This window comes from Spinacia oleracea, chromosome 6, assembly GCF_020520425.1.
Source record: "Spinacia oleracea cultivar Varoflay chromosome 6, BTI_SOV_V1, whole genome shotgun sequence".
Lineage (NCBI taxonomy): Eukaryota > Viridiplantae > Streptophyta > Magnoliopsida > Caryophyllales > Amaranthaceae > Spinacia > Spinacia oleracea.
In genome coordinates, this window is record NC_079492.1 from 136,664,843 (window position 1) to 136,690,569 (window position 25,727).

The 25,727-nt window shown below is 34.2% G+C and overlaps 2 protein-coding genes, 1 long non-coding RNA gene and 2 other non-coding genes across 8 annotated transcripts; 1 reads left to right on the forward strand and 4 right to left on the reverse strand.

The window, feature by feature from the left end:
• The first annotated feature begins 1,378 nt into the window (after nt 1-1,378).
• Nucleotides 1,379-5,224, forward strand: LOC110804780 (uncharacterized protein At5g01610). Its single transcript, XM_022010389.2, has 3 exons — nt 1,379-1,638; nt 4,095-4,149; nt 4,673-5,224. Exons 1-3 carry the CDS (start codon nt 1,552-1,554, stop codon nt 5,041-5,043), a joined length of 513 nt encoding a protein of 170 aa, XP_021866081.1. The 5' UTR covers nt 1,379-1,551; the 3' UTR covers nt 5,044-5,224.
• Nucleotides 5,225-8,083: 2,859 nt separating this feature from the next.
• On the reverse strand, nt 8,084-8,170 carry TRNAM-CAU (transfer RNA methionine (anticodon CAU)). Its single transcript is given in 2 exon segments — nt 8,084-8,119; nt 8,133-8,170. It is a non-coding gene; the product is annotated as a tRNA-Met (tRNA).
• Nucleotides 8,171-8,249: 79 nt separating this feature from the next.
• TRNAG-GCC (transfer RNA glycine (anticodon GCC)) lies at nt 8,250-8,320 on the reverse strand. Its single transcript has one exon. It is a non-coding gene; the product is annotated as a tRNA-Gly (tRNA).
• A 576-nt stretch (nt 8,321-8,896) lies between these two features.
• LOC110804782 (uncharacterized) lies at nt 8,897-14,950 on the reverse strand. The gene is made up of 3 exons (XM_022010392.2): nt 14,586-14,950; nt 9,478-9,688; nt 8,897-9,339 (listed from the first exon to the last, which is right to left on the reverse strand). Exons 1-2 carry the CDS (start codon nt 14,781-14,783, stop codon nt 9,503-9,505), a joined length of 384 nt encoding a protein of 127 aa, XP_021866084.1. The 5' UTR covers nt 14,784-14,950; the 3' UTR covers nt 8,897-9,339; nt 9,478-9,502.
• Nucleotides 14,951-20,180: 5,230 nt separating this feature from the next.
• Nucleotides 20,181-24,084, reverse strand: LOC110788422 (uncharacterized). Of its 4 annotated transcripts, none has more exons than XR_008923676.1 (10): nt 23,192-24,081; nt 22,768-22,960; nt 22,168-22,261; nt 21,926-21,990; nt 21,756-21,803; nt 21,417-21,570; nt 21,073-21,300; nt 20,923-20,997; nt 20,755-20,833; nt 20,181-20,563 (listed from the first exon to the last, which is right to left on the reverse strand). It is a non-coding gene; the product is annotated as an uncharacterized lncRNA (long non-coding RNA). The 4 variants fall into 4 exon arrangements; XR_008923675.1 differs by having other exon boundaries at nt 21,073-21,147; nt 23,192-24,078; XR_008923674.1 differs by having other exon boundaries at nt 21,073-21,570; nt 23,192-24,084.
• Nucleotides 24,085-25,727: the final 1,643 nt, after the last annotated feature.

Genomic DNA, 25,727 nt, shown 5'->3' on the forward strand with positions numbered 1-25,727 from the left:
TATAGGTGATACCAAAAGACCAATTGCTAAAATAACCTCATGGGTTCCCTTATGTAATAGAGATAATAATGCTACTACCTAAATGTATCTCTTTTTTTTGTACTTTTTAGAAGTCATTACTCAGGTTAAAGTTTTAGGATTATTTTTTTATATAAACATTTTGTAAATCATACTACTTCCTATGTTCGTTAAATATTGTACCATGGTTACGTTTTACTCCTCCAATACATTAGGACCTCAAATTATATATAAGTAAAAATTATAAAAAAATTGAAAATTAAAAAAATATATATCACGAATCTAACATGATCGCATATGACTACATTTTTTTTTTTACTTATGAATCTCAAAAATGGCTAAAATCATAGTGTAAATAGAGTAAGAATCAAAATGGGTGCGATATTTAAATAAGAAAAGTAAAACGAGACAGAAGGGAATAATGTTTTAAAAACTCTAGGGCTTATTCGGTACCACTGTCAGTTTATCATGTTGATTTTAAAACCTGATTAAACCGAAAACTACTTTAGAGCATGTACAAGTTAGTGTACAAATTTGGGGAACGAAATTTATTTTCAAAAGGTCTTTTATGCATCTGTCCCACAATAAATTTATTGTAAACTTTTATCATACTAGTTGTTGGATCGTGCGCTAGCGCGCACGATCCCCCAAGGTATACAAAATTATTTTTGTAAATTGTTACTTAAAAGCTAGGAACTTACAAGTTGGATGTTGGATTTACATGTAACAGGAAATAGAAACCATATGCGTTTTAATTGATAGTTCGAAGGTACAATATATAGGAAATTATACCCAAAGAAAACAATACATTTTGTATAACAATGGAAGGGTGTAACCGTAAATGCTCTATTGTTAAGAATAAGATAAAATAAAACAAAGAAGGAAATGAGGGGCATGCACGTAAATGCACTATTGGATGAAGAGTAATCAAAGTATGAAGCTTTATAAGTGTTAGGATTTTGATTAAAATTTTTATCACTAAAACAATACTTCCTCCCTTCTTTATTAAATGACACAATTTTTTTGTCACGTTTGCCAATGCAATATTTCAACCATTAATACCTTTAATTATCAATGGTTAAAAATTATAAAAGTTTGATATTATAAAACTATAGGATGAGAGGATTATAACAAGACCCCACATGACTATATTTTTTGTTAAGTATAAATCACAATTGATTGTCAAAGTATATTATATGAATAGTGCCAAAAGTACAATTGTGTCATTTAAAAAAGAATAGAGGAAGTATATCGGATAACTTTTATGTACGGAGAATCGGATAACTTTTATATATCCGATAATTTAAGTATTTGAAGTTAACTTTAATTCCGAAACTCCAGTATTTATTGTACGCCGTCGTTGAATAAGAATCTGTGTTTGTTTAAAGATCGTGTTACGCAGATAAGTCAGCTTCTCTCTCCTCTTCACCCTTTCTCGCACAACAATCAGAATTTTGCAGAGCCCCAAATTGGAGCTCCAGAAATTGAAAAGGGGTTCTTTTGGTCGAATTAGGAGGGTAGAATTTATTAATTATGGACCAGATTTTCAATAAGGTTGGATCTTACTGGTTGGGTCAAAAGGCTAACAAAGAGTTCAATTCCGTCGGCGATGACATTAATGTAAGCCTCCTTTTTCTTCCTTGTTTGAAATTTACACCAATTTTCGGAAGTTTCAATTTTAGGGTTCTTCTCTGCTGTCAATTGTTGGTGTCCTCTGAAATTAATCTCTCAATCTGACATATCATGTGCTTTTGTTGCTCAATTATGTGTTTGTTGATGTATTTATATACTCCATACATTAATTTTGAATTTCATTGATGGTGCATTTTGTTTCTCTGAATTTATAATTGATATGATTAATTAGTGGGTTTTAGAGTAATAGGTTAATAGAATTTTAAGATGTTGAACAGTTGAAGTGATTTTATGAACCTTGATTTTACGCTGTTCTCTAGATGTCGAAGAGCTTTTTTATTTATTTGGTAGGTGTAATTTGAGTGAAGGTCTTATCCTGTTCCTTCTTATGTTTTCGTACTGTTGGTATCGTAAATATTAAGACACACAACATAATGAGAAATTGATAAGCATAGATTATGAAGATTTGAAGCTTTTCGTAATACTATATTCTCTGTCTTGAAGGCAATCTATTACGCAATTGTCAATAATTATGGAAATTGTATGATATCTGGACTTGTGTAGGATAATGTGAAATTTTATAGAAGTTTAGTTTAGTTTATTTATGAGAAATTATAGATCATTGATTACTTGGAAAAAAATTCTATGGTATAATCCTTGCACTTAAAAGGGTTATAAACCATTGTATCCTTAATGTAGTGGTAATAGCGCGGGGTATGCCCATAATTTGTAGTTTTAGGCTTCTGCAAATGGTTTTTGTAGGATTTTCGTTGTACAAAATTGGGTGTGTTACACAATTTCAGTAGGAGTTCTTATAATAAGCTTGCCGTCTGGGCTATGACTCTGTGAGCTAGTATTGTTGCATCTAGAGCAGAGATTATTGATCTATTTCTTTAAGAAATTGTCGAATATTCCTGCGTATCTTATCTTTTGATTGCAAATTTGCAATCTGCCAGTCTTAGATGATCTATTTTGGATAGTTCTACTGGAGGTTGATTATAGTGCATTTAATTTATGTATTGATATAACTTTAACACTAAGAAGGGAAGCAAGGAACAACTAGATTACGAATTTCTTATAATTTAATATAGGTGATTCTTGATTTCACTGATGTGTATGCTTAGATTCTTTCTAGTCAAACGTATTTATTGGCCGAATTGTATTGATTGCAATATATGCCAGTATTTTCCTAGTAGTATATTACTAAATCACTGTGATACAAAGAAGAAAAACAGGTGAATTGTTCACTGGCTGCTGTTGTAGTGCTAATAGGCTTTTAAAGCAAAATATTAATAATTTGGAGGTGCACAACTATCTTGCCGAAGTTTTCACTATAAGGTATGGACGTTTTTTATTAGAAAGAAGGATTTGGTTAACTTTTAGTATCAATTTTACAACTCCAACATTACCTAAATACCTTTTAAGAGGATTACATCGGGCTAAGGGGAATTCAGGAGTACGTTGTCTCACCTAGGCAATAACTGATAGCTGCTTTTCATTAGACCCTTATCTGATCCATTTGCTACTTCACAATAAGTAAGAAACACTGATGGCTAATTGGTCTATTTTGATCTAGTCCAGTGTGGAAAATTCAATTGGAGATTTGAAGATCATATAGATACAGATTTATATATTATAAGAACACCATGCTAAACAGCTGTCTTAAGGAGTCTAGCAGCAAATTTCAAGGAAGGAAAGAAATTATACAGTCATCTCTTGAATATGACTCTCTCTCTCTCTATCAACCTTGACTTGAAATATGTTGATGGGCGGAGCTAAAATAGGAAACTTTAATATGTGGGATTTCATCATCAGGACATTGAATAAAACCAAACTTATTTCAGGGTAATAGAATAAGTGTGGATTAAGATCACATTTGGCATTAGAATCAAACTTTCAGATACTGAGAAGTTATGCTGACATCTTTTCTATCTCTTTGCATGAGGGTATCACAAATTAGTATTGTTTATAACGTGTTCTGTAGCAAGTGTCAACTAAATCTTATCTTGATGCGATGATTGTTTTTTGATATATGTTTCGTGTTAGATGTTTGCAATACTATGTTACTCCGTCTCTTCATTTGACCTCAAATACCCAAGTTGGATCTTTTACATTCTTATTTTTGACTTGTGTATGGACACTTGACATTTCATTGCGGATCAAAATTCAGGATATCTTTCATTAATTACCCAAGTCTTGTTTTTGGACACATACCCTCGAGTCCATGTAATATACTTCGTAGTTGCATTGCCAGCATGGCTGCATGTATAGTTTAACTGGAATCTGTTAGGTCATAATTTAGGTTTTTCACTACAGTGTTTGTACTGTTTTTTCAGTTCCTTTCTGATGATGATTTTTTATAGATTGTTTTTTGTATCAAAGTGGTGTGATTATGTTTTTATTTGCCACCGATCTAATACTACTAATTACCTTTCTGTAATTAGTCACTAGGAAGCAGCATTGGGGACAGCACCAAATGGTTGGTCAACAAATTTAAAGGTTTGGAATGCCTTCACATCCTCAATTTTGTTTCTTGCTGCTCAAGTTTTCGAATCTGCTTCAGTTTGAGGCCTTTGTGTGCCGGGCACTTGTTTCCCTTGTATGCCTTTGTTGTTTAAATTGAATAGTTTTTGCAGCTTCATGCACTGCAGATGCACAAGTTGTAAAAATGAAAAAATGAAAAAATCTACACCTGATACATGAGTGCTCTATGCTATCTTCAATTTAAGTGTGATATCGCTTTAATGTTTTCCTTTCTCTTTTTTATTTAAAAATTTGTGTTGGTTTATGCTTTCATGTTGGTTGATTACTGAGGAGTTAGGAGGCTAACAGGAGCACTGTGAGATGATATACCTATATGTGGTGTTCTGTTTTACCAAGCATATCCCGCATGCTTAGTTTTTCCTTGTGAATTACTCCGTATGAGGGAGCTGAATTATGTATTCCACTTAATTAACTGTTGCTATTTAGATATTGTGAGGTGTCAGTTGTTCATTTAAAGATTAACGAGGTAAACTTGCAGGGAAGATGCAGAAGCCCTTACCAGAGTTGCTAAAGGAATATGATTTGGCCGAGGGAATCTTCCCAAGGGATGCCACACACTACGAGTTTGATGAGAGGACGGGAAAACTTACAGTATATGTACCTCAAATATGTGAAGTGGGCTACAAGGATTCATCAGTGTTGCGATTTTTTACCACTGTAACTGGGTACCTTGAAAAGGGAAAGCTGGCTGATATAGAGGGGTTAAAGACAAAAGTAATGATCTGGGTCAAAGTTACTGCCATTACTTCTGAAGGTTCGAAGCTTTATTTTTCAGCTGGGGTGAAGAAAACCCGAAGCAGGGAGGCGTATCAGGTTCTTCGGGATGGAGTTGTTATAGAAAAGTTCTGACCTCATCTTAAACTATACGACATATGTTTGCTTGACAATGTATGTTTATCCTCGGTAATGTAATTGTGAATTTGCGAAATTTAACCTAAACTATAAGATCGATGTTTGTAACTGATACGTTACCTAATTAAGCTCAGGATATTATGATTTCATAAACGGGTATACAGTGCTTTTTCCGTCATGACATGTTCACCATTATTTTGCACATGAATCCAGAATCATCAAGGTAGTGTAAAGCAGGAGATAATGTAGTGGCGTTTACCCGGATGACTAATTCAAATCTATTTGGTTTACTACTACTATTTTCCACCATAAATATAGGTTTTTCGCCAATTTGGAGCAAAGGTGATGGGGGGAATTGAGGGAATCAATGAAAGTTTACTTTGAATAATTTGAAACATCCCATAAAGAAAAACCCGAAACTAATTTAAGGATGAAAGAGGCATATTTACACCATCATTGTTTGTGTGTTTTAGAACTGACAAGTTTGTCGTGGTCTGTTCGTCTTGTTCTAAAATTTTATCTATTAAAATTAATAATGTAGAATTGCATAATACTCCCTCCGTTCCGGAATACTAGACCCCGTTTGACCGGCATAGAGTTTAAAGGACTTGAATCGACTTATTTAATTTAATAGGTAGTAGTTGATAGTGGGGTATTATTTTAATGTAGTTAGTGAGAAATGTGTAAAGAGTAGGGTTGGGGCACTGGCGGACCTAGTGCAGGGCCAGGGGGTGCACGTGCCCCCCTCTCCTCCCCAAAAAAAAAATAAAAAATAATTGTTTCAGTTTTAAAATAAGAAAACCCGCGGGTTTATAATATATATAATAAAGTTCATAAAACATCATAAACATTCCTTTGCTCTAGTGGTTATTGGAATATGCATGTGATTTATCCTTAGAGTCTGAAACTGATCAGGGGTGTTCGACTCCTCATCACAATAGAAATTTTTGCTTTTTTTTTTGTCCCTTTTTGTGAGAATTTTAAAATATTAATATAGGGTAATCAATAGCATCCTGGTTTTGGATTTCTTTTGTATATTATTCAGTTTTAGTATCAAATTTTGATTGCTTTAGTTTTATTTTATTTCCATTTATTTTTTTTATTGATGTTTTTTTGTGCTTTTTTGAACTAAATCATATTATTAATATGTGGCTCTGAACTACAAAATAGTCTATTATTGATTTTTTAATTTGTTGCACCAAATTTAGGTTAAGTCTTGCTCCATAACTTATTTATTATTTTATATTTTTTGGCAATTACCCCATACGAAGTACATAAGTGGTTCTACTTTCTAGGTATCTAGACGAGGAACATTAATTATTCCTTTATAATATTGTATTTAATTTTTTTTACGGACCTTTGATGATATTATAACCTTTAAAGAAATAAGAGGATTATGTCAAAAAAAAAAAAAAAAAAAACGACGTGCTAATGTGTTACTAAAAAAAAATTCTCCACAGAGTATTGTTTGCTTTAACATTGTTTACCCTCTGAGAGTGAGGGATAGCTCAGTTGGTTACAGATTCCTTCCCGGTGATCATGAGATCGATTCTCACCCCGCCATTGCGGCTCATTTGCACAATTTTTTTTTTTTTTTTTTTTTTGATTTTTGCTGTCTAGTTAGTTGATGGGTGCCCCCCCTGATTGAAAATCCTGGGTCCGCCACTGGTTGGGGGAGAGTAGGGGTTGAATTTTTAATTATTTTTTGTATGGAGTAGGGGGTAGGTGGGTTAATAGGGGTGGAGTGAGAAATAATATAATATTGTTAGAATATTTCCATTTTTAGAAACAGGTCAAGTATTAAGGGACGACCCGATAAGGAAAACAGATCAAGTATTCCGGGGCAGAGGGAGTATGACAAATTGATCCTGATCATTCGAAGACGGTCTCAATTGTGTTTCGTATTGATTAGAGACAGTGACAGGTAGCTCTACTTTGTTTTCCAGAGTTAGGCTAATGTTTGGGGACTCACCTTTTGAGCTTTTCACCCTTTGGGACCTGTACTTTCTTTTTTTCACTTTTTGGGACCTCAACTTTATTTTCCGGCAAGTTAACTCACCTTTAACTCAACTTTAACCATAGCACAATTAAATTATATATAAAAAAATTAAAGCATTTAATTAAAATTTGAAAATTTACATTGATTTAAAATGTCCAAAAAAATAAACTTTGCCTACTGCTTCCTCGGCTAAGTCCAACACACATCATTTTTTGTGTACTAGCTTCACAGTCATCAATCTATTTATCCTAAATATATTGTTAATTTTTATCCTGGACAGAAGGCATCATCAACATATTTTTGTATGACTTAATAACTAACAAATTGCAGAACTGCAATTCAAAGGCACCAACATACATGAAATGGTTTTCTCAAACCGAAAGTGCTGCACTATGTTTTTCTACCCCAGATTTGTATCCCATGAAATGATTTGTCAAGCCGAAAACAGAATTATGGAGCAAAAGGAAAAATAAGCAAAAACATAACTAAAACTAGAACTAGAAAAGAAAGCAGAAATAAAGAACGTAAATATGGAGAATTGATCAATTAGATAATAAAATTGATGTATTTTATTTAGCTTAGCAAATTTCAACGACACGGTTTGCATTTTTTCCACCTATTTGTTGTGACACATGTAAGGGCTTGATTGGTTTATGTTTATTGCACCGCGAATAATACGTCGACACGTGTAAGGGACTAACCTTTTAACCATGGGGATTAATCTTTTAACCATGGAGACTAAACTTTCAAGTTTATTAGTTAGTTTTGGCCGGAATATTCTCTACGGGTCCTTAACGGTGAAAAAAAAAGGTACGGGTCCTTAACGGTGAAAAAAAAAGGTACGGATCCTTAACGGTGAAAAAAAAAGGTACGGGTCCTTAACTGTGAAAAATTGCAAAGGTGAGACCCCATTATTTATCTTAACTCTTGTTTTCCATATCTAGAAGTACAGGTTATTGTTAAACAGTATCATTAAGAACTTAAGATGAAATTAATAACTTGAGATAAGTGGCATAATAAGGAAAAGGAAAAAAAGTATGGGGTGAGAGAGGCTCGAACTCTCGACCTCAGGATCACTCAATTTAGCTATGAGACCTACGCGCTAGCCAACTGCGCCACCACCCCATTGCTGTTCATTTTTCTTTATAACTATCTTTAATTATGCACAACAACGTGTAAAGTATGGAATCTAAAAAAGGATATCTGCACCAGCCGGGAATCGAACCCGGGTCTGTACCGTGGCAGGGTACTATTCTACCACTAGACCACTGGTGCTGCTTGTTAACAAACATGTTCATTTTTGTATATACACTTGTAATAATAACGGCCATATTTGATTTTTGGTTTTAAAATAAATTACGTTTTGGTTTGAGGGTCGTTACTAAACAGTCAAATAAGTTGAATGGAGTGAATTGAAAGCATCATTGTTAACGTTCGATATTTTTGGCTTTATAATATCTGGAATGTTCTTGTAAAACCAATCCAATATTATGTAATTAGTACCCTAAACTCCACCATCAATTGGATTAGTTGGATCAGAAAATTCATGACCCCATGAGATAGTTCATGTTCAAGAAGATTCACGAGTTTATCTTCTTAGGCTTTATTCTCTTCACCTGATTTAGTCTCATTTTTCTAATTTCTGGTCTAACCTAATTATATTTCGAGTGCCTTTTATTTTTCTAGTTTGATCTTAAGTTTTCTAGTATGGTCTGTTTTTCTAGTCTGATCTAATAAACAATAAGAATAAGGTAAAAGAACATAACCTCAATCTTCTTTTTTTTCTATTGATTAACACATTTAGAGACACAGAATTTGAGATACTACCCTCCAAATCTCCAATGTACGGAATAATACAAACAAATCAATGCGTTAAAATCATCTATATAATGATACAAGGTTAATGCAAATTTGTTGGCGCGTTTGTACACCATATTACAAACTTTAGTATATTCAACTCCGAGAGTAGTAAATCACTAAAAATCAACATTTGCAAACAATTCGATTAGTAGTTGTGGAGCTTAACTTAAGAAGGGAAATTAAATTTCGTTGCATCTGAGAAAAATGGTACAGGAATAAAATTTCTGAAAGGGAAATCTGGCTTCAATGCCGTAGTGAGTGTTGCAATGCCTCTTGTTTTTACTATTTGAAAGGAGGAGGAGAGGGAGTTATTAATAAGAACACCGGGTAAAAATTCATGCCCTGAGCTTCAAACACAACCTCCAAAGGATTCGCAAGTACACATATACTGATTTCTTCAAAGATTCAAGTAACAGTCCTCCAGACAATATCAGCTGAGACATATGAAAAACAGAAGATCCACAGATTTATGTCAGTAAACTCCTCTGATGCACAAATATCAACATCAAAAAGATTCGATCTAGTTAGTTTCAACGGGGCATTGTTCTATACTATCATCATGTAAAAGGTACCTGATAGCTGGACTGGTTCACTTCTCTATTCTTTCTTAGGTTCAGTAACTTCAGTTGGATTTTGCTTAGGAATTGGTTGAATTCTCACATATGGATTTCTAGTTAACGTTTCACCTCTCAAAGCAGCCACATACCGGTCATTTGTGTCTTCCTTCCGCTGCAGCTCTGCTAGATATTCAGCTAACCTATCTTTATTCACTTGTCCCATCATCTGAATCACAACAACAAGCAGTATATCTACAGTTAAATTCCGTCTTACAGAATACAAGTAATATGTTATAGTTGAAGAAAATTAACAAGGGATACAAGACAAACTCATGAACTAATTTGAGATGGAATTTTGCTTGTAAAGGAAACGGGGGTGTAAAACTGTAGGAGCTTATATTACCAAAAAAGAAAAAACATACAAATTTTTATTAGTTAAAAGAGGCACCTAATAGACTAATAGGCAGGTTTCTCTCTTCCCCAACCCCTCTCCAACAGTAAATCACTGTCTCATCTAACTGCCTTGCATCTCAACCCTAATCTTTTCAGCAAAAGTACCTTAATGACAATTACATGCTTAAACAGAATTTTCCAGAGCTACCCCATATTTCAACAGATTCCATGAAACGCATTCCTACATAAAAACCATTTACATCCATCCTCCGTGCTTTGTATTACCATAATAAGGATGGAAAAAAATAAAACAATTCAAATTTTGCCCAATACCTTTTGATTTGAAGGAAGATACATGGGCTCCATATTATGGTATGATCAAAATCTTCAGCTTTTAAATTTCATCGTTTGAGTGTTATCATCAAAATCTAATGTCATGTCGGGTGACAAGAAAACATCTAAAATATAATATGCCTCGACTCTATTCCTAGTTTCAGTTTTATTACAAATCAAAGTTAGTTAACATCCCCCCCCCCCCCCCTCCCCAACCTTCCCTCCCCATCTTTCTGGTAGGCCTAATTTTGTTTAATAAATAACAATAAAAAGAAGAGTCCTGTTAATAACACTCAAGCAAAAAAGCAACAAAATCAAACAACACAACTCCTCAACAAGCTTAGGTAGACCCTTTAAAAGTCTCTCCCCCTTACCCCTCTCTACATTAGAATAAGATTGTTCGAGTAAGGGGTAGCACTTCAAACTATTAACGAATTAAAACAAAGGAAATATTATTGTCATAATGTGCCATTGAAGGATGAAAGAAGATAAGAGGATGGTGGAGGTTAAATCAAATTAGCACTCCTCCCATAAGTCCAGCCGTCGTCCAATAGAGTGAATTCCCTACCTTTTGAGTTGAACTCTTGACTTCAACTGAGAATGGTTCCATCAGATCAGAGAATTTACTTTCATCACAAGTAATTTAATGGCCTCTTAACAAAAGGCATCAATTCTTTTAGATAAAAGCAATACAGAATAATTGAGTCGGTAGCAATATATCCATTCATAACATAACCCTTGCTTACATGATAAATTCAAACTCATCAAATATTTGCCAACTCGACATATATCTTAAATATCTCTATGTCCCATAAATAAGAGTTCCTTGTAACGCTTCGGTATTGACTATTGAATATTGTCCAATCCTATTGCTTCTCTGTGCACTGTTAATTCATACTCCCTTCGTCCTTGAAGATTTCCCCATATACTATTTTGGGATGTCCCTTTGAGTTTGCCTCATACCACTTTTGATATGTTTTTCCACTTTCTCTTTCTATCTCTCTCCTCATGTGCAAAACTTACCAACATGTGCATAACTTTGCACAATCCTTAACAAAGTGAAAGTTGTGATATGGGAAAATCTTTTAAGGGATGGAGGGAGGAACATTCTCCTGTTTGCAGTCTTTACTAGCATAATGTAATTGCATTCTGCAGCGTAAGCAGAACTAGGTCAGACATTAGCAGGGACAGGTAGGTAAAATTATTTCATCGTATTCTCATTTTCCTGCATCATCAACAACACGCATATTCAAGGTTCACTCTATTGGACCATCTTCGATGTTGAAACACATTTCACTGCACCACATAAGGCAAAACTTTAAATTGATAGATCGAAATGCACCAAACATGGTTGAAAATTTGAAATGTCCCCTCAGAAAGAAGAAGAGTAGAGAAGAGAAACAATGTCTACGTGTACTTCCCAAAAAAAGATACAACTCATACAAGTACTTCCTCAAACATAAGCCAACAAGAGCTGAAAAAAATCCCACACTGAAGCAGTTGATGCAACTGTTGCACAAATCCTCCAATCAAATAAGCCAGAAGATTAATCATCAGACAAAGCCAAAGAATTTCGCTATAGCTGCTACACCACGGGATAAGAAACAAAGATGTGGACTTTGCCAAATTTGAGGCGTTCAATATTTAACTAAGCAACAAACAATGACCTCTGCGATCTGCATGTCCTTCAAAACATTCTGTCATCTAATATTTGGATCCATACAACGAATGATCATATCTATGCCCCAAGTTAAGAATCCCTATGTATCTAGTGATCTTCAAGACCAACATTCAACCAACTACCTCTCAGTTCATTTCTATCAAAGATTACAAATCACTACGTTTACAAGACCATTACAGTCAAACACTGGACCTCAAAAGTCAAACAACACTATTAATGGGGACAGAGAGTGTACATGAAAAGGACTATTTATCCCTTACCACAATATAATTCTCTAGACAATTTCCCAGAACACCCTCATTCCCTCAACATGCATAAAGTCAATTCTGCCAATAGTGAAGTGGAGTATATATTTACTTCACTTGAGTCCTCTCTATTCCTCAATTCTATAGTACAAAGAAGAAATACTCCCAAGCCCAACTCCCGAGCAAAGCAATAGCAGCATTAAACATTGTAACTTAGAAAAATCTTTTGTTATCACCATACAAGTTAACTAATAAAACATATACAAGTGAATCCATGCTTCATATTTTAGAAATCAACCAAAAAGCAAACCAAGGGAGTATTACTCTACCAAAGAGAAGGTTCCATTGACTCTCCCCTGCCAAAAAAAGAGCAAAAGGCATCTAAAATTCTCGAAAACCTCAGAAGGGTTTCTACACAGAATTTCTTCTCGAGCTTAAAATACTGAAGAAGAAAGAAACATAAAATATTTTATCCTACACCACGAAATTTTTTATTTGTCAAGAGGTCTGGCAGAAGGTCTTCAACCTATTACAAGTCGGCAGATCAGCCGGTTATTTTATGCACAGTTGTTAAATGCAGCCAGGGTGGCTAAAAAAATCAGCTAAATGCAGAGTTCAGCTTATTGCTTTTTCTGAAGCAGTTTACAGCATATGGCAGCAAAGAAATTGCAGGATTTTGGCAAGCCTCAGAAGTCTATAGAGCAAACTTTCAAGGAGACCTCTTGCCGCTGCTGTTCAGATAGTGATAAGAATTTATTGTTGATACAATTGTGATGTGTTGCTTTCTCGTTTCTACACCCTTATAGAAGGTGGGAGGAAGTGATACTGATCATATTTAGTAGTTTGGGTTGCCGCTCCTGTGAGTTTTTGTGAATTTTTGGTCTGTTGGCTTTGTATTTTTGTAGTCTGTTGATTACCCCTTTTGGCAATAAAAGATTTTTACTTGTTGAAAAAAACTTTGTTTTGTCATATCACTATGTGTCGGTTGTTTCCTTTTGTCATTACTCTCGACAATTAAGAAAAGGTAACTAGTGTATCTAAAACAATTAAGTGGAAGGGCTATAATCACAGTTCTTTCAAGGAAGAGATAGAGAAACTAGAGAATGAGGAATACAAGAATGAATTTGCCATTTGAAGAGTGCTAGATTAATCTTTAAGGATCTAGCCAACTAGCTTGGGAAAGCTAATGCAACTATGCAAGGAAGAGAGCACTAAATTTGACAGTTCTACCTCTATGCCTCTAAGATTAGAGTTCCACAAATTCACAGAAGCAGCAGCCCTGCACATCTTTACTGCAAGGAAACAAATACAGGCACAAAGCTGATACTATATGGACATGGATTTAGCTTATCTGGCAAATTTCTCTTATCTAGATCTTTCCAATATTAAACCAAGTCACCCCGAGCACATATTATAATTTAAAAGGCTGAGTCAGTGCTCGACATTTTATCTTCAGCAAGTACTAGGTTCCAACATAAATCACGCTTAAGGGTCTTCGCATGAGTCAATTTCCTCACAAGCCATGTTACTCGGACTCGAATACTTAGACTCTGTTATTTTGTAAAAGATAGCCATGTTTCGATCCAAAATATGGTGTCAGGTGTCCAGTTGTCCACACCCATGTCGGAGTGCTAAGGATCCAGCATGTGTACTTAAGGTTAAACAACGAGTTTTAGAAACATAGGTCTGTAGACAAGCTTTTAAAACATGCCAGTAAAAGCTCCCTAAATGATTCTGGTCTTGCAGGCAACTCACTGACTACAAATGGAAAATCACTCCATATACACTTATTGATGAAAGCCCTCTGAAATGGAAGGCACGCTTTAATTCTAAGTGGTTGTTTGGTTGCACATAGGTCGCTACACTTCCATGACATTATATTTCCCAGGGAACTCCGCCTCCTAATAAGTTCAACTAACCTAGGGCGGGACTAGGTAAGCAACCTCCCCCATTCTAGGACATACAACTTCCTATGTTTCCAATCAACCAAATAACCACATTATTTCAAAGTCTCACTAACAAATAGCTTTCAAAACTCAGTGTTCTCATAAACCTTGCCATGACAATGAGATCTCTAACTATGCAATAAAATTAAAAGTTGATATTCCACCATACTTAAAGTTAGCCTTGAGTTTTTCAATCCACAAAAACTAACTTGTATTCCATCATACTGTCCCAATTGTAAAAAAATACCCAATCAACAGCATTCATACATCATTCCCCAGATAAAATTGCATTTCCTTGTCTGATTAACTGTGAAGTTATGTTGCAAACAATTCAATTGAATATCACTAATCATGCAGCAAAATAAACCCCAACTCATTTCTAACAAAAAGAACTCATCAAAATCCCATCATATTCAATCAAAAGGGCACACAAAAAATTGATAAATGAAAATCAAAACCCGATGATTTTATACTATGAATAAAATTAGCAGATTAAAAAATTGGAGAAGAAGAAGAGCAACAAACCCGAGTTTCAGGGCGAGACTTGTTGCGAAGATGGGACTCGAGCTTTTCGTTACGAGAGTTGGTGACTTGCATAACACCATAGCCGACGCACCCAGGTATAACCCCACAAACCATTGCAAATGTGAAGAAGAAAGGCTTTGAATCCCGAGTTTTTGCAACGATTCTCCTCCATGACTCGCTCTTCCACAGTATGTTCATTTCTCTCTCTCGCTTCTTTGCTTGTTTGATCTCTCTTCCCCTTCGACTCCTCAGCTCTGGTTAACAGTTTTTTCTTTTGGGGGAAATTTCTGGAATTTGGGCTGAGTTTTTTGGATTAAGGCAACATTTCTCTGTTTAACTTGGATTTGATTTTTTGTTTGATTAAATCTGAACTGAAGAAGTATGAAGGCCCAACACATAATTCATCAGGGGAATACAAAAGGCGGAAATTTGTACACGACGGGTGTACTCAGTACGGAGTATTGGTTACGGAGTACTTCTTCCGTCCCGGAATACTTGACTTGTTTTTCTAATCGGGTCGTCCCTTAATACTTGACCTGATTCTAAAAATGGAAATATTCTAACAATATTATATTATTTCTCACTCCAGCCCTATTAACCCACCTACCCCTACTCCATACAAAAAATAATTAAAAATTCAACTCCTACTCTCCCCCAACCCCACCTCTTAAACCATCTCCCACTAACTACATTAAAATAATACCCCACTATCAACTACTACCTATTAAATTAAATAAGTCAATTCAATTCCCTTAAACTTTGTGTCGGTCAAACCGGGTCGAGTATTCCGGGACGGATGGAGTATGAATTTTTTTTGTTTTTGTTTTTGTGTTAGTACCCGGTTTTAAGGCTAATTCGGATTCGGGGCGAGTTCTGGGTGGATAGGTTCCAGTTCCCTTCCAATCGTTATTGCGGGGGATCGAACACGAGTTCTCCCTACCAAGTTCAGCCTCAACCACCACTGAACCAACAAGCAATTGGTCCCATATATCACAAAGATATGTCCAGTGTCCTTATTTGGTTTGTGAGATGTCTCTCCACAATCCTCACACTGTCACACACTATTTACTTGAATTTATCTAACTTTTAATTACTCCGTAATAAAGTGAAGAAAATCAATTAGGGGTGGAGGAAGTATTGTAATACACTAATATGTTCAGTCTCCTAATTCTCAAGCTTACTCGGGACAAGTTAGACAACATGTCTTCTGCGTTCGGTATTCAATAAATTTATTGTATATCGTGATAACTTTACCTAACTTTTTGGTAACTTTTAACGTGTACAAAGTATTGATTAACTTTTTATATTATGAGGCAATTTTTTGATGGGTGTTAGGTTACATAAATAACTTTTACATTATATCTGGATAACTTTTAACTATTTTGAGATAATTTACATCCGTCTTACATTGTTTATTGCATATCGAGTGTAATTAAGAGTTTGTGTAAGTTAGAATATGACCTCGCAACCTAAAGACTATTTTTTAAAGCTTGCCAAATCACAACTAAAGGTGATTAGGGATATGGTTCCCTTTTCTAGTTACATTGAGCTAGGAGCAATCTAGACAGTAGGGTCTTGAGCCCCTGACTAAGGTTTGTTTCATTACTTACCAAAACAATCACGTAAATGTCAATTTTATAAAGGATTGATTTTTGTATGGTTTATATATGTTTGTTGAATACTACGTTCATTATAGCTTAATTTGATGGCCATGAATGTTTAATGCATCGGTATATGGTGGTGGTTGAAAAATGATGTAATATACTACTCCCTCCGTTTTCATATGTTAGTAACTCCGTATTGTTTAGAATCTACCCATTTTAAAGCCATTTGTCAAAAATCTCATAAGAATCTTACTCGTGCGCTCATTTATGTGGGGAAGGGAGAAAAAAGATTAAGGTCATAAAAAGAATTTATTTGGAACGGAATTGGAATTACAATTTTGATATGAAGGCACAATGGGGATAAATATTGTTAAAAAGGAAAAAAAAAATGATCAACATTCAAGAACGAAGAAAGTCTATGTTTAAAATTAATAGTCATCTAAATAGTGATAAGTTTAAACTTAATACGAGTATATGTCGGAAGAAGCATAGTGTATTACTCCGTACAATTGATCAGAAGAATTTAAACATACTAAAGCTATGTTCTGTTCACCTTATTTCCACTTATTTTAGGAAAAGTAAGTTCAGATAAGTTCATTTTAGTTCAGATAAAATAAGTTCAGGAAAAATAAGAGTTGACCAAGTATAATTTATAACTAATTAAAATAAATTTTGATAAATTCATATAAGTTCATGAAAAATAAGTGAAAATCAGGTGAATAAAACGTACCATAAAAGAAATGGAAATAGAGCACGGAATATGTTGATCACAACAGATTGAGAAATGACCACGAGAATCTTGGAAGTTGTAGGCGTTCACACTATCTACTGTCTAGCGAGCAAATGAAAGGGATTTGATGATAAGTTGATAACCATACGATTTGTTGATCAACATCATTACAATGAAATGAGTAGATCAAGTCAAATATACGGACTAGTTGCGTTGACTAGTACTACTCGGTTGTGAACAAATTTCTATTTGCCGTTGCTTCCTGTTTTAAAAGGAATTTTTATGGTGAATTCACGAATTTATCTCATTTTTTCGTGCTCTCCAATTTCATCACTCATTCACATATGTGATCCATCATCATATATAATCTATACTTTATTGTCCAAAAAGCCATTGTTACCAAAGTTTTTATAATTTTGGTATACGGATCGATAAACGAATCTAATTAAAAGTCTAGTATTATATCACGTACCACTGATTTAGGTCGTGATTTTTGGAGGATTAATATATAGATTACTTCCATAATATTATTATTTTCCTATATTCATTTCGGGTATCTTAAAATAATCTTCTTATTTATTTAATTTTCATTAGTTTCCCGCTCTCATTTGGTGAATAGCCCGAACTATTTCTCACATTTGCCAAAAAAATAAATATATGTGGTGATTTTCATTTGTCGTCGAATCTTCAGCTTGTGATTTGGTGAATTGATGGGGTTCTCTCTCTCTCTTCCTTTTTGGTTTACTTAGTTTTATTATTACTGTTTTCTGCTTTACAAAATGGTTCATTTTATCATGTCTTCAATGGACTAGAGTTATGGTTAGACAAGATTTTCCTGGAGTATATTATTAAAACACAATGGCAAGTTCAACCATAATGTCATGAGCTACTCTTAAGTCATTCAATGGCTTAAATCCCATTCGCTTCACATTTAATTAAAAAAAGTTGTCTGTAACAAGATTTGGATATGTATCCTCTTACGAGGAGCGTGAACAACTTACCATATAATAAGTCATGTAGAACATTGTTGTGTTCATTAATTCACATTAACATTAATATTACATAATTTTCATCTCAAATTTATGATGGAGTGACGAATCCACACGTAGTAAGAGCATGCTAGACTTGAGTTGTACTAATATGACCGTCATATGACTCATATAGTCTTAAGGCCAGACGAAGAAATTTGTAATATCGAAGTTGATGAGTCTTGGCAAAATCTTAAATTGAGTATTGAAAATCCAAGACTCAATTTATGAGTTAAATAAAATAATAAAATGATAAGGAATGTAATTTACAAGTTTTGAATGAATTTGTAGAGCTAAATATGCTTGAATCTTAAGGATTTTTAATAATAAATTATTAAGCATGAAGTATTAGTGGAATGCTGACATGACATGTGAAAAAATTGTTAAGACAAGATCCCTTTAATTTTGCTCTTTTGCACTGTTGGATTCTTAGTTCTTTCACCGAAGTATTTTGTTTGATTTGGAAAGATCAATTTAGTTGTTATTGAATATCTAGATCCCATGTGGCTTTTATTAATGAAATTTAAGTACCCCTTGGGACTTCATTCAAATTAAAAACAAAACTAATCTGAACAATGAGTAACATACACAACAACTAGCTAGTAATTTTTTTCATTACATTTACTTTGTATTCCCAATTTTATATGAAAAAAATTCTTATCAACATTGTGTCAAGTTAGCAATATTAGTCATTTAACTTCATATATATATATACTAGTCTTATATGCACGCGATGCGTGCGAATATAAGAACAAATTTGTGTTATTACATATAAACCTGAAATAACATGTAAAGAATATAATATAAATGCGATGCGTGCGAATATAAGAAACATATAAGTTAGATATAATCGAACACATATAAACAGATTGATTAAAATGATAAGAATTTATTTAAGGGGCTAAGATTGATTAAAATGCTTCTTTGGTTGTCATTATATTCTCTATTGTATAAGAGTGGAGGGTATTTTAGTAATCCAAGGAGAACACGAAAAGTGGATTTACCAAAAATAACCTCACCTCTTCATCCTTACTTACAGACATCAATTTCATCCTCCATACTATTGAATTTTTTCACATCTTCATTATTCAGCTTCATTTTCTTCAAATTCCGAGGAGCTTTCTTCTGATTATTTCCACGCTTTCCCATTTTCTCAAAAACAAATTGCAGAAACCTCAGCAAACTAAAAATTAACTAAAATCCTGATAAAAATTCACAAAACCAAATTAAATTATTAACACCTAATTAAAAAAGGAAATAAAATTATTGCTTGAAAATAATCACAAAATGAAATTAAATTACAAACACCTAATTAAAATCCTAATAATTACAAAATAACTAAAAAAATCCCCAGAAAAAGAAATCTAATTTAAACAAAACAGAAAAGCAAATGAAGAACTTTTACCCGATAATTGAAGAAGATCGATCAAACCCAGGAATTTCACCCAAATTTATAGAACCATAATTGGAGCGCACTAAAATTCAATTGGAGCAACAGCAGGATTCAATTCCAGATTTGCAATTCTGAGAAGATTAAGTTAGTCAGAAAATTGAAATCAAATGAATCCATCATCTGAATCCCTCTTTTATTTGAATAAATCAATCAGAAAATTGAAATCAAATTGAAAAAGGGTAAATTACGATTGGAATTGTAAAATACTCACCATTATTGTTTTGGAAACTTCTACTTTCTGGATTCGCAGCCGGAGTACCCTGGAAAGGAAAAATCGACCGAGCTTGAGTCACGTTGTGTTGAATTTCTGAGTAGGCGGAAGCCATTGAAGAGCAGATTCGAAAGGATTGAGAGAGAAAGGGCGATGGAGTTGAGAGTGAACGGACGTGTGTTCTGGGTAATTTTAGGGCTTGGAATCAAAGTGGTTTAATTAGGGGGAAGGTATTACCGTCTTTTTCTTTGGGGACACGAAAAGTTAATTTACTATTTTAACCTCAGCTAGTCTTATATGCACGCGATCCGTGCGAGATTATATAAAAAATTAAAATTGTATTACTACCACTAAATATACATACTTCGTATTAGATTAAAAAAATATTCGCAAAGTTCATATTTTAAAAAATTAAGGTTATAGTATACAATCATACATCTAAATAGTGTAACGGAGTAATCATGTGTTTACTTTAATGAACAACATGACGACCTAAAAGCAGTTGTTCAAGAGATCACAACAATTCATCTTCAATTCATTGTCATACACAAAAATAAACCTCACAACCATGACTCAAGAACGTCTCCATAAAATTAACAAAATTTACAAAATGTTCACACTTGAAATCATGTCTATATACAAATAGTTCAGCCACGGTTCGACAACAGCATAAGCACTTATGAACCCTCTTCTAAAGGGATATCAAAATACATCAAACCACTAACACAATATCAAATTCAATTGTAAATTTGTTGATACATGCATTTTCACAAATAGGGTACTTTTAAGCAACTATAGCTCTCCTCTAAAACCTGCACTTGACAAATACTGATTCAAGATCATTTCTTTGCTTAGGATATCGTCCCCTCTCCAGAAACAGCCCTTCAAGTGACCGATTTGTGACCATCTCCTTGCTTAGGATCTCGACCTCTCTCGTGGTGGAGGAGATCGACTGCGATAATAGTTAAGATGCAATGGAGTAATTAAGTACACAGTTGAGTTGAAGAGAGAACTGAATGTTCTTTAAGTTCACAACAGATATTTTGTATAAAAGAACAACATGGGCATGGGGACTCACATCTATACCTAGTACCTCATTAGTCGGAAAAGCTCAAGGGAATTAGGATGGAAATGAACACAAACCTGTGGTATCTTCCTCCATTAGCAAGGCCTTCATCTTTAGCATAATCAGGAGTTCCCCTGAGTTTCAGGTCTAGAACGACTGCATCAATATTCAACAACATAGAATCTATAAATTAAGTCTTAAATTGAGTCTGAGGAGAAATTGAGGTGTTCAGTTTAGAGATTAACTGAACATGTGATATCTTCCATTAGAAGTTCATCTTTAGGATAATCAGGCGTTCCTCGACCTCAAGTCTAAAGCGACTGCATCGACAGTATAGGTTTCAGTCCCAAAATGGTAGAGAGATGAAGATAGTCAGGTTGGATATGAACACAAACCTGTGGTATCTTCCATTAGCAGGGCTTTCATCTTTAACAAATTCAGGACTACCCCGAGCTTCGGGTCTAGAGCGACTGCATAAACAATAAATGTTCTAAAATTAATAGAGATGCACGCGATGTACGAAGCTCAAAGTTAAATAAATACATTAGAAAAAAATAATTTCCCTAGTTTTATAAGACTCCATAATTTCCCTTCCCGTTATAGTCTCCTTCATTTCCGTAGAGCTGTCATATGTCCAGTAACACCATTAACAATTCTCCCATCATCATCATAATCATCATCTAATCATCAAATCAAAAATCATCAAATCACAAAGAAATATACAGTCGATAATACTAACCCCTTCTTTCTGATCCAGACTCCACCTTGCCGTCACTCGTCCTCGAACCTTGCACCGTCGAATCCCCACCCTGTTTCTGATTAAAATTACCTCCATAGTAATTCTGATCTTTATAAACTTCTGGTCTAGGCTCTTTCACACCCTCTCTTGCTTCCTATTTTAGTAAAAAAAATCAAAAAATCAAAAAACTTTCACTAAAATCAGTTTCTAATGCAGGCTGAACTCAAATCAGTTTCTGATGCAGGCTGAACTCAAATCAGTTTCTGATGCAGGCTCAACTTAAATCATAAATAACAGTAACAACGAAATTAAACAATATAATTAATTGCACTTAAATACCTGTCCAACTGCACTTAGTAGTATTACATCTGAGTTATATTGCTGCATCTATAACAAAAACAAAAAGAACAAATCATCAATTTCTCAACAAAAATGGAAATAAATTCAATTAATTGGAAATAAACCAAATATCAAAATCAATAATCAATCCGTAAATTATGTGGCGTTACCTAATTCATAGTCCATCCAGCAGTATTCAACACTTTCTGTGACGTTAAATTGCAATTTCCTATTCCTATACCCAACCAAACACATCACTGAACTACTAAAGACAATAAAATTACACTAACAATAGTCATTCATACTACACTAATTTAATTAAGACAGACATAAACATGTTTTCATCTACCAAACGCAAAGAACCTTAAAAATAACAAAATCAATTGAAAATAATTGGGGGAAAGAAGCTCACGTTTGGAAAGGAACCACTCCTGCCAGTAGGATCTGCAACATCTTCTTTCTTAAAATCACCATCTTCAAAGTGAGATCAGTAGAGAAATTCGAACCTGAATGACGAAGAATTCCAAGTTGATGTTGTAATTAAGTTACACTTCAGTCAACTAAAAAAATTCAATCAATATGCCAAATTTCCGAAAATTATACAAAAATAACCTCAAGTGTTTCCTTATTGAATAGGGATCAACAAATTATACCCTTGAGCTTGGCATATTTTTTTATCAACAAATTCTATATATTTATTTATTTTAATTTTACTATCACTGTCCTCAAAGGGGTTGGTACAACAACTTGGTAGTTATATTAATTAAATTAATGCAAAAACACAAAACTAATAAAATATCTTAATCATGCATAACAGTCATTAATTCAATTATGTGATCACATAATCACCAGACCAAAGGGGGAAAAATTCAATTGACAAATACTATACTCTCCCATTAATCCATTTCATATTATTTGACCAAGATCCTAATTAGTCCATTCGATATGTACGTACATAACCTTAAAAAAACGATGATATGGAAGGGAGTAAAAATAAGGGGAAGAAATTTACAGCTAGGGTTTTCCAGAGGGTGAATTTGTCCAAATAGTAAGAAGGACAGCTGCTGCTGCATTCTCCTTGTTCTCGGATTAGCTCGTTTTACCCATTATTATGCTTATCATTCTCTAACCTGATTTCTTCCAATGTCATAAAACTATGATTTATGTCTCCTTCACTCCTCTCTAATTCAACCATTGCAATGCGTCTGAAACCCAAAAACAAAAACAACCAAAAAGCAAATATTTTGTCAAATAATTACGTTTCGTAATAGAAAAAACCATAATCAACATCAAGATGAAGTAAAAGGGAGAAAGAATACTGCCAAAACTGCTAATTTATTCTAGATCGTCAACGAAACCTTGAATTTGAATGAAATTCAGATCCCGAAATCTGCAAAATTAAAAATAAAAATCGAATTGACAATCACTCACATCACCTTTCTCACGCAGCGGCAGCTTTTGCCCATTCATTAAGAGAGAAATCAAATTCTCGAAGAGTTTCGAAGTCAAATTTGGGGAAAACAAATCAGTTGATTTTGGAGAGAGAGAGATTCAAAGGTTTTCTGAGAAAATTTTCTCTCTTTGTGATTGTGTTTTCTGAGTGTGTTTTGATTTGTGGAGATTCAAAGGTTTTGGGTTATGTAAATTGAATTAGGTTTGCCGTTTCTGTTTCTTTTTGCCATTAAACAAAAATAATCCGATCTCAGGGGTAGAAGACGAAGATGAATCGAAGAATAGAAGATAGAGAAAGGGAGAAGATGAAGACTTACCATAGTTGCTGCTGAGGTTTCACGCATCGAAAGAAAGGGAGATGGAGTTGAGATGGAGGGAGGGAGGGAGGGAGGGAGAGAGAGAGAGAGGGGGAGGAGAGTGTGCGGTAAGAGACCGCGACATTTTAGGGTTTGTAACTGTGATTAACGGTTAAACGGGGGAGGGCATTATTGTATTTTCTCAAGTGGACACGAAAAGTTAATTTACCAAAAAAACCCTCAGGAGTTGGCTTATATAATAGAGATGTAGGGTGAGGTTCCTGTGAGAACCACCTTAAAGTGAGAACTTCTTTTATCGTGAGAACCTTTATGCATATTTTTTTAACTATATGTGCATATCTTTTGAACAATATGTGCATATTTTTTAAGCTAAATTTATATTTAGTTCAAAAAATATGCATATTTAGTTTAAAAAATATGCACATTCATAATTAATCCAAAGATCTATACGCGTATGTACAAACCAATTACTCCGACTACCCACACCGCCACACGAGCAAAACAATTGAAGAGCTTAAAAGATAATAAAAAAAACCATCATCTTCTTTCTTTCTCTCTCCTCCCTCCCTCCCTCCCTCATCTCTCACAGAAGATTTGAATGAATAATATAATCTGTAAAAATGTGAAAATTAAAGAGACAGGGAGGGGGATTGTACAATCGTTACGTATTCCTAGCCGGAAAAGGCGTGGAGAAGATCAAATTTGAAGATTTGAAAATCGTGACGTTTCTGAACCCAGTATTATTTATTATTTGTAATGTTAGTATTTGATCTTACAGACAATTCCACCGAGATTGATTTATGGGGATTATGATACTTTCCCCTGTATATATTTTGCTTTCTAAAAAATGGCATAAAGATTAGTGATTTCTGGATTCTGAGATTTTGAATGTTATAGCTTTTGGTTAAGACTGCCATTGTTGAGGATAGAGAAACAGAGATGATGGAATTGGCGAAGGCGGTGGTGGCTGTGGTGGCGTGAAACTTCAAATCAATTTTCATTTTACGAAAATGACGATGATTCAATTTGACAGTTAAGAGACCGAAGAAAGGGGAAGGGTGACAGGGATAAACCCGTAAAAATAACGAATGGCCCAGATTTAATTAAATTAACGTTTAGATTGTGGTTCTCACCTTAAGATAGGTTCTCACCTTAAGGTGGTTTTGGTTCTCATGTGAACCTAAATCTATATAGATACTAGAATCATGTTAAGATAATTTTCACAATACCTAAACATGGACAACTAAAAATCAATACAATGAGATTTGAACACCAGACCTTAAGTGTGGATGGTAACTCTCATCAGTCATCACCATCTCAACCAACCACCAACGTAGTTTCCTCTCTTCACAATAATTTATAAATAAATGTTACCATGAAGTCTAAGGCCCTGTTCGGCAACATTAGCGGTAGCGGGTAGCGTTTAGCGATTACAGTAGCGGCGAATAGTAGGAGTGAATAGTAGCGGATAACGGTTAGTTATCAAAGTAGTGGATAATTAATATTAATGTTAGGTAAAAATAGCGGTTGATATTGTAAAATAAAATAAAAGCTACAATATTATTTAAAACATTACTATAAATTTGTCAAACGCTACCCGGTCGCTACCTTAAATGCTACTAATTTTAACATTTGGCAAAAGCTATTCAACCGCTACCTCTATCGCTAACCGCTATCTAAAACGATACCTTGTCAAAAAATTTACAAGTAGCGTCTTGAATAGGTCAAAACGCTACCTCAAAAGCTACTGCCGAACACGCCCGACCTAAAACAACTCAAATTTTATGTGACTTTTTAATTTCTATGGACGATTTTGGAACAAATAATAATAATTAAAGCATTAAGACAACCATTAAGAAACATGATGTAGCATCAACTATAGTATTGCCCTGCATAGATGCATATATATCTAATTTGGTGTTTATTAATTTGAAGTACTTAGTTCCACAAGATAACAAATAATACGGATTACAAATTATAAGATAATCTAATTGAAAAATTATTTGACATGATAAATGACGTAGTGTACATTTATAGTTGAAGAACTTAATAAATGCTTTTCAATCTATGGGATACAAATATTTTGGTCAAATATTCTATGTAGCAATCAAAACATTACCCAGACCAGACACTAGTTAATGGTTTAAAACCAGTTTTGTAGAGCAAGAAAAGTTAAGGAGATAAACCTCTTAAAAGTGGAGGG

Coding starts and splice junctions, on each gene's coding strand:
- LOC110804780 (XM_022010389.2), top strand. CDS start 1,552: ATGGACCAGATTTTCAATAAGGTTGGATCTTACTGGTTGGGTCAAAAG. Junction 1,639..4,094: donor CCGTCGGCGATGACATTAAT/GTAAGCCTCCTT, acceptor TTCTGTAATTAG/TCACTAGGAAGCAGCATTGG. Junction 4,150..4,672: donor GTTGGTCAACAAATTTAAAG/GTTTGGAATGCC, acceptor GTAAACTTGCAG/GGAAGATGCAGAAGCCCTTA.
- LOC110804782 (XM_022010392.2), bottom strand. CDS start 14,783: ATGAACATACTGTGGAAGAGCGAGTCATGGAGGAGAATCGTTGCAAAA. Junction 9,689..14,585: donor AGTCTCGCCCTGAAACTCGG/GTTTGTTGCTCT, acceptor GTTGTGATTCAG/ATGATGGGACAAGTGAATAA.